General features: G+C 39.9%; 1 protein-coding gene across 4 annotated transcripts in view; it reads left to right on the top strand.

Moving 5' to 3' along the window:
* INPP5F (inositol polyphosphate-5-phosphatase F) overlaps nucleotides 1-9015 on the top strand; it is a 94680-nt gene extending 85665 nt beyond the window's left edge. For 2 of the 4 annotated variants that reach the window (XM_059052460.2, XM_059052459.2), the window contains 5 exons: nucleotides 2674-2745; nucleotides 3758-3831; nucleotides 4255-4383; nucleotides 4909-4996; nucleotides 6758-9015. In XM_059052460.2, the coding sequence (XP_058908443.1) occupies nucleotides 2674-2745; nucleotides 3758-3831; nucleotides 4255-4383; nucleotides 4909-4996; nucleotides 6758-7913 (1519 nt within the window). In that variant the 3' untranslated portion in view covers nucleotides 7914-9015. Of the gene's footprint in view, nucleotides 1-464; nucleotides 1381-2673; nucleotides 2746-3757; nucleotides 3832-4254; nucleotides 4384-4908; nucleotides 4997-6757 lie in introns of those variants that run through there. The other 2 variants (XM_067024534.1, XM_067024533.1) reach the window with 2 other exon arrangements.
* Nucleotides 9016-9231: the final 216 nt, after the last annotated feature.

Raw genomic sequence — 9231 nt, 5'->3', positions numbered from 1 at the left:
GCATACAGATCAGACCTCTCAGGCCATTCTGTGTCCTTTCCCTTCCAAGCAGCCGCAGCGGCTGCAAGGAAAGCTGACTTGAATGATAGCTGATAAGCGCCGGATGGCGCGCTGCGGCCGGGGGAGGAATCTTTAATGTGACGGGAAATCGGCGGTACCGTCCAGGTGCTCTTCAGCATCAGCACAAAGCCAACTCTTAATTTTGTCCCACTCGGACTCACTTTTTCTTACACCGAGAGCACATGACCACTCTTACCCACGTTAGTGGACTAGTGAGGCGCGCTGCAGCCCGCCCGCTAGCAGCCCTCCGGCCAGCAGGGATGGCCCTTCTCAAAGGCATGCGTGCGCTCTCACGGGAGCCGGGTTGGGGGACCAGAGCCCGCGGCCACCTCGGTGCCCCTCTCTGCCGGCCCGGGAACCCGCTCTGCTCGCGGCGAGGGCGGTGCCGGACCCGCCGCTCATGCGCATTGGGCGCGCGGCGGAGGCGGGCGGCGGAAGCTGGCTGAGGTTCTGGGCGTGACCCCGCGCGGCAGCGCTGCAGTTGCCGCAGTCAGCACAGTTGTTGCAGGTGTTAGTTCTGCTGCCAGCCGCTCTGATTGAGCTTCGACTCGTGGACAGACGGACGGACTGACGGGATGCCGCGCTCCCACCGGCATCCTCCGACCGCCCAGCGGCAGGCGAACGCCACGGGCAGTGCCGCCGGCAACGCCGCCGAGCCCAAGCCCGAAGGCGGCAGCCTGGCGACGACTTTCAAGATTTTTCTCCTTTTTGCAGGACTTATGGTTAAAGTTCCCGTGGGGTTGTATTTTTCCTGTAAATTACTGCTTTTCCAAAGCCTCCTGTTAATGTCACCTGATGACAGTGGCTTTTACGCGACCATTGTCGCGGTGGTGGGGCTGCATGTGGTGCTGGCGGTATTCGTGTTCATCGTGTGGAAGGAGGGGATGCCTGACTGGTGGGAGGAGAAAAGCGAGTAGCACAGCGCCTGCTTCCCAGCTGCAGGCGCGGGGGCGGGGAGCCCTGAAACGGGGTTTCTTGTTTTTCTTGTCCGTGTTTAAAAAAAAAAAAAGTGGGGGTTTTCTGGGTTTTTTTCTGTTTAAGTGGGGCGGAGGGTGGCGGGGAGGGAAATTAAGTATTTACTGCAGCTTATACGTCGATAAAAATGCGGGGGGGAGGGCTGACATTTTTCTCGACTGCCTGTCACGTGTCAAGTGCTTTTCCTCCGGACAGGATGCTTTTGACCGATGTAAATATTAGTGTCAAAATAGAAGCTAAGATAAAGTAACACTAATTAGTAGGGTTAGAATTTATTTCATATTACAGTACGTGTCGTGACGTAATTTTTATGGCTTGGCTCAAGCGACAGTTTTAAGAGTGCACGTAAGTACTAACGCGCACAACTAAATTACGTTTTACGTCATTATGAGTCTGTGTTCTTCTCAGTGAGCCTGCCAAAATCATAGAATTTATGGTTTTTTCTTTACCGTTGGTTGGTTGGTTATTGCTCATATTTTGGATCAATCTGTGTATTCACTGGGTTCTGGCTTCTGACCTCATTAGTTGTATTTTGGGGGCATATTTTTGGTGAAAATTGAGGTCAGTTTGTTATTTCAGATTAAGACTGTTAGAGTTAACGCTGCAGCAGCGTGCTGCCGAGGTAAAATCCTGCACTTGAAAATCTTGGTAAGGTTGTCTCTGCAGTACCTGTTAAACAGTGACCTCATTCTTACGCAGATTATGTAGGTGACTTAAATTCCATCTACAAGTGATTTTTTCTCCCTATTTTTCATTTGTTTTTCAGTAGCATTTGTAAGTCTTTGCAAATAGCTATGATATTCTAAGGTAGAAATATCCACTCCAACAGTGGAATTTTGAGAAACAATGTAAGAGCGTGGCTTTTCACCTTTTGATTGGAAAAGCTGTTTAAATAGTAGATGAAAGTTTGAGTTTGGATTCTGCCCGTGTTATCTATTGACTATGTGTAGATTTCCTGTGTCGACCTTTTTAAAAAAATTAGTATTTGGTTTAATGGTTAATCCCGTATTCTGATACTTGATTTTAGAGTGGAAGTAAAATATGGCAAAATGGACTTAGAATAAAGAAATGTTTACTCATTCCTTAAAAGCTGAGTAAATCTGTAGTAAGAAAAATGCAAAGTGTAGTTCGGGTTCCATTTTTGCACATAAACATTACATTTATGTAAAGTTCTTTCAAAGGCTGCATTCTACATGAGTGTAAAAATACCCTAAATGTGCAGTGTCATTTTGAAGGTTGGGTCATGTGAGATGATCTAGACAATTTCTTTTCTCAGCCTCACAATTTTCCTTTCTTTCCAACCCTTACCCCCTCTACCATCGTCCAATCCCCCGCCCCTATTATCCCATTTCCCCTGAGCGCTCTCCTCCTTGGCTACCTCTCTGAGAAGGGACCTCTTCTCAGCTCCAGTCCTTTCCTTCACCTATCCCACCTTCCTAAACTGGGTTCCTGGTTTTTCGGGCTTTTTAAATTTCCAGATGGATAGATTGTATATATTTAACTTAAGAAGTAAGACTCATTGATTACTTGATTTTTTTCCCTCACCCCAGCCCCTCCAATCTTTTATCATAAGTGGATCTGCTGTAGAAAACACAGGTAGATGAAAACAATATTTAATTCCATGTCGTGTTTGTTTAGCCTCATTGATGCTACTCACAGAGATGTGGATGTGCTGTTACTGCTTTCTAACTCCGCCTACTACGTGGCCTAGTAAGTTGCTTATTGATTTAAAGCTTTTACTTTTTTTTTTAATGCGAGTAAATTTCATTTTTAGAATTTGTAACACAAAAAAGTTAATCTAGTTTTGTTATGTATTTTAAGAAATTTCACTGAACCCCTTTACCTTACGTAATTGTTACATCACTCTGACTTCAGTTTGAAAATGTGCCTTATAATCAGTGTGTTTATGTGTCTAGTATTATTTCCTATAGATCTCAAGTTTTGATGTATTCCACATATTTTTATTGTGAATGACCATATAGCATTCTTTTTATTACTATACCTTAGTTGAATGTTTCCCCATTATTAGGCATTAAAATACTTCCATCTCTTTTGCTATTATGAATGATACAGCTGTCTATGTGCAGATAATTGTGTGTGCACCGGCACTTCTCTTTTGTGCCTTATTGCAAGATTATCTCCAGAAAGACTACCAGTCAACAATGCCACTAGCAGAAATACAAGTACTTCCTCATAGCCTTACCAGAATTGAGGTTTATTTTTTTCAAATATATATTCACTTTCTTTTTGGCCTTATGTGAACTGTCATTCTTCAGTCATTGGCCCAGGTGTCTATTGGCACTGATCATATGGATTTTTCATTCTTGATTTTGGATATCAGATTTATCTGCTGTATCAGGAATACATAGCAGATTTATCTGCTGTATCAGGAATACATAGCTTCAGTATATGTATGTGTTTTTCTCTCCTTTTAGGTTTGTTGGTTTGATTTCTTTTAGTGTAAGATGTATAAACTGATTTTCCTTTAGGTGTTGAACTACATATTTATGTGTGTGTGTGTGTGTGTGTGTGTGTATATATATATATATAAAATCATTTCATTTCATCTAGTTTTTAAAATATTTTTGTTTAACTCTTTACCCCAGAATGTATTGTGCTGTGGAAGATTTTAACTGCATATAGTTGCTGCTATTATACCTCAGCTGACAAGCCAAATATGCTTTTGATTTTAATCCTTTTCTTACTCTTTCCCTTTGTCTAGTTATGATGATGAAGTTGACAAAGTAAACCAGTATCAACGACTAAGTCTAGAAGACCTGGAAAAAATTGAAATAGGTAAATTTTAACATTACTAACCAAGTCATAGAAAGCAAATATTGTTTCTTCTAAGAGTGGGTCATTATTTAAGCACGTGGTATAACATCTTATTAGAATCAGAAGGGGATAGTCTAAGTAGTACATTTCTTAGGATTCCCTTCTGATTTTGAGAGATTAGTGATGGATATAGTCTAATAATAACTATATTTCTTTCATTACTTGCCTTGTGAAGATTAACCCTGGGATCGAGACAGTTTAAATATTTGAGACTGAAGAATTTTTATTTATAATCTCATGAAACCAAATCATAAGCATGTGCTCTCATTTAGATTATGAAGAAAAAAGTGCTAAATAATTGATGAATGTTTGTCAGTCTTTTGAAGATACAGAAGAAAGTGAATGTTACGTGAAAGGTTTACATGTATTCATTTGGGTCTTTAGGTCCTGAACCCACTCTTTTTGGTAAGGCAAAGTTCTCCTGCATGCGGCTGCACTACAGATACAAAGAAGCAAGTGGCTATTTCCACACCTTGAGAGCTGTCGTGCGCAGCCCAGAAGAGGATGGCAAAGGTAACGGAGAGAGATGAAAGTGTTCAGTGATAACTTTTTCTCTGCTCAGCCCAAGTGGACTTGGGGACTGTACATACCCAGTACCAACTGAATGAACCGGGAAAATAGCTTTGTGATTTGAGATCTTGAAATAGCAGCTTTGTTCCCAGCAGTGCAGGGACATTATTTGAACTGATGATGTAGTCTGGGGCAAGAGAATCTATTATGGGAATTCTCAGTGTGTTTGGCCATATGGGTGTCATGGCTTTTCTTACCACATACGCCTCTCATGGATAGTAGTCAGAGACAATACCTGTCTTGTTCACAGCTGTTGTCTCAGCATCTAGCAGTGTTTGGACCAATGAGGGTTTCAGAATAAACTTTTAATTCCAATCGATTTGGTTCTTTTGTTCTTTAGTCTTCTGTTAAAATTTTAGAACATTTTGAATTAGTGAGGGGAGAGATGAACAAGTAGCATTTTTCTGAAAATTATATTTTTAAATATGTTTTTGGAGAAACTGGCAAGCAATTATATTTGGGTTTCAGATACCCTTCAGTGCATTGCAGAGATGCTGCAGATCACCAAGCAAGCCATGGGATTAGATGTGCCTATAATAGAGAAAAAGCTTGAGAGGTAAGTATTTGGATAGTAATGTCTTTATTCTTCAGAGAAAATTAAAGTTTTACTTCTTGTAAAGTATTTGCAAAAGGGAGAGAAATCACATTATGATACTGTGTCGATATTTAGAGGGAGAAGTATCATACCTTTGTGGATCAGAAAGTAATAATTTTGTTTAAATTATGGCCATGGGACTTCCCTGGCGATCCAGTGGTTAAGAAAGACTCTGTGCCTCCACTGCAAGGGGCCGCTGGTTCGATCCCTGGTCAGGGAACTAAGACCCTGGATGCCGCTCGGCACGGCCAAAATAGTAATAATAAATAAAATAAATTATGGCCACAAGTGATATAACTCTTAAGTGAGGGAATATTCAAATAACTTTTTAGAGAAAATAACCAGCCAATATGTTTTAAACACTAGGTTTTTGAATTTTGGAAAAGAATGCCTGTACACAGATTATTTTACATTTAAAATCTGTGGGTTTTCCATCTACTAAGCAGGTTTTAAAGTCCACATTCCACTAGAAAAGAGCGTCATTTGGTCATCTAGACAAAAATTGTCTTCTGTTAGAAATAATTATTTCAGTAGCTCTTTTTTAAAAATTGAATGAGATTTTTAAAATTTTATAGAATCTATAAAGAGCTACTATAAAGTAGCTCTTCAACATCATAATTTTTGTGAAATATTCTCATGACCAGTGATCTTGCATGCCCAAGTGTGTAACCAGTATACTAAGACGTGTGGTAAATAGCACTGACTTTTTTCTTATTTATAGCAGCCATGAGGGATGCCAGAGAAGAACACACTAAGTGCAGTTATGTTAAATGTCCCAAGTCTTCTAAAATAAATCCAGGTAGCCCACAGGAAACATAAGGAAATGGCGTTCTTTCCCCTCCCCGCTCTACCTGAATTCAGCAAAACTGGAATGTGTAGACACTTTAGTTAAGATGCTGTAGATACCTGTCCATAGTTAGTGTTGCCCTTGCTGGTGGTTTAGATTGTTGACGTGGTGGATCTGTGCTGCCCCAGATTGTAGCCAGTCACCACATATGGCTGTGGAGCCTTTGAAATGGGACTAGGCTAAATTTTGGGCGTGGGGTTTTTCTGGAAACATTTATTCTCAGAATAATGCAAAAGCAGAGGTTGAGGCTACTGTTAGGAGGCTTCCCTCCCCTCCTCCATTACCTCCCTCTCTCCTCCCTGAATGCCAAAGAACTCAACATAATTCATTTAAGTACTGTGAAGCGCTTCATTAAGTAGGATTAAAATATTGCACATGTAGTGTTTCCATAGGGTGGTTCTTCAGTGCACCAGGTGGCCTGCTTGAGAAAGATGACAGCACATGCGGGAGATGTCTATAGCCTGCTTGCTGAACTTGGGGTTAAAGTCACACAACCGGGCTACCCATTCCATTTGGTGCCTGGGGGTGACCTGTCAATGTCACTTACAAAGGCTTCTGCTGCCCTGTTGTAAAATAAAATACTATGCATTGGCTGTTCCAAAGACTTAGTTTAAGAAAGATTAAGATATCTGATTAATTATCTCTTAATACTGATTATATGTTGAAAAGACGATATTTTGTATGTAAAATTGTATATAGCTCACATATTTGTATAGGACATTAATGTTCTTGCATCAAGTCCAAGAGGTTATCTGGGTTTATCATTTAGCAGTGTACTATTTTTAAGAAATTGGGGCCAATTTAAATAAGAGTTTTCACTTACATTAATAATTGGATTCCATGGGAAATTAACTTTTTTCTTTTCTAATTTGTAGGAAGAGCAGTAAACCTCATGAAGACATCATTGGCATCAGATCTCAAAACCAAGGCTCTTTGGCCCAGGGGAAAAAATTTTTAATGAGCAAATTTTCATCTCTCAATCAAAAAGTGAAACAGACCAAATCCAATGTAAATATTGGCAATCTACGAAAGCTAGGAAACTTTACAAAACCTGAAATGAAAGTTAACTTTCTAAAACCAAACTTAAAAGTAAATCTTTGGAAATCAGATAGTAGTCTTGAAACCATGGAAAACACTAGTGTGATGGATAGTAAAGCCCAGGCAGAGTCAGATGGGGAAATGTCTTCAGATAATGACTCATACCACTCGGATGAACTCCTTACAAATTCCAAGTCTGATGAAGACAGGCAGCTAGCTAACTCTTTAGAGAATGTAGGGCCAGTAGACTATGTGCTTCCTAGCTGTGGTATTATTGCTTCAGTACCTCAATTAGGCAGTCGATCCCAGTCTATCAGCAGCACTGATATTAGCATTCATGTTCCTTCAGAGGTTACTCTTGCTCATGAAAGTGGGCTTGGAAAAGGCTCTGCATCTTCTTTGAAGAAAAGTCCTTCTGCTGACAACATATACACACTGACTGGCTTTGCCAAGCCCGTGGATATTTATTGCCACAGATTTGTTCAAGATGCACAAAACAAAATGACCCCGCTGTCAGAAACCAGGTCTGTTTCTCAGCAGGCTAGTGAGGAAGGAAATCAAATGACCAATCAAGTTTCTAACGAAGAAACTCAATTTGAATCAGCGGAACAGATACCTTCTCGACCATCTCAATTAGATGTGTCTTTTTCTGCAGCAGGCCCACAGCTTTTGTCAGTTGAACCAGTGCATTCAGTCCTATCTCAAAAGACCCCCGGCTCTGAATCTGGCACACTTGAACTTGAGAGAGGGCTTCATGTAACTCCTTCTCCTTCAGAGAGCTGTAGCAGCAGAGCAGTCTCTCCCTTTGCAAAGATTCGAAGTTCCATGGTTCAGGTTGCTAGTATTACCCAAGCTGGATTAACCCAGGGGATAAGCTTTGCAGTGGCAAAGGTTCAGAAGAGCCCTGCAGAACCTGAAGGAGTTAATGAAGTCCAGCAGAATGAACTTAAAAATATGTTTACTCAATGCCAGACACGAATAATTCAGATTTAGTTTTAAGTCACACAGAATCCTGTGGCTTTTATTTAATCCCCAAAAAGGTGTCACATAACCTGTACTATCTTTGAATCTAGGGATCACAAATTCTGTTTATTTAGGAAAGGTTTTAAAAGGAGACTGAACCTGAGCAGATTTCCAAATTTGAGAGCTACGACAGTGTAAGTGCATCATCCTAGAATGCGTAGACTAAGTAGCTTATACACTACAGAGCAGTTTGTCTCTTTAAAAGTAATTCAGGAATAGATTACTTTGGGACTTAATAACCTGAACCTTTTTTTGGAGTGGGGTGGGTGGGTAGAATGTATGAAGTAGACACAAAGGGTGGACATGGATCCATTTAGCGTTTTTCATAACTTTTCTGTTTGTCAGTTCATTTCTGTGTGTTTCCTCTACAAGGTAAATACTTAAGTTTTTAGTGACTTCAAAGTGTTACTAGTATGGTGAAGCATTTTAATATAAAAACTGTTGGTTTAAGTTTTTGATGGCTTAACCATTCCCTGTAAAGAGTTAATTGAGGGCTAGTGGCGCTACAGTCAAGAAATAAATGCCCATTTGATCCTAATTTTCCCCACATTCTACTTAAATTTAAAATATTGCTACCTTGTACACCCCAAAGTCCAGGAGCATTGACTTGTCAGTCATAAAACCTGAGCTGTCAGATGTGAACACCAGCACCTATTAATTTTGCTCTCTTTTCAGAAATGTTAAGAATGTATACATACTGGATACTGGTAATGTTTGAAAGAAGTCTTTCAAGTTGTAATTTTTTGCAGGGAGCAGTCCATAACATCCTGTGTAGACGAGCACAACTATTGAAAATTTAGTCTGAAGCACAACTGTGCTAAAACTTTAGGTTTTATGACTGTAACCTTGACCTTGTCTGTAAGCCTATACACTAAGAAAGTTGCACACCTTATTCCAAACAAGTATTGGTTTGTCTGATATCTTTAGAGCCTTACTCTGTTGAAATGATTCTCAGCTAAACATTATGTCTGTTGTAACTTTGATATTTCCACTTTTGTTATTTATTAGTGGTATCTTTTTTGAAGTGTCAGATGTTGTGACTATTTAAAATAAAATATCATTATAATTTAAAGTGACAATGTCTATGAGAATTCCTTGAATATTTTGAAGATAAAGGTTTGAAATTTTATGTCAGACTAAAGAATTTGGAAGCAAGGTAAGTTTTGCTATAACTGAACACTTGGTCCCAGCCTTTCCTAATACTTTACTCTTTTGAAGTGTTTTCACAACTTTAAAAATGATGAAATGGATCACAAACCATCAAATTTTAAAAGCCAAACATCGAAAC

This window comes from Kogia breviceps, chromosome 2 (genome assembly GCF_026419965.1).
Source record: "Kogia breviceps isolate mKogBre1 chromosome 2, mKogBre1 haplotype 1, whole genome shotgun sequence".
NCBI lineage: Eukaryota > Metazoa > Chordata > Mammalia > Artiodactyla > Physeteridae > Kogia > Kogia breviceps.
The sequence above is the reverse complement of the archived record's forward strand: the minus strand, read 5'-3'. Positions and strand labels throughout refer to the sequence as shown.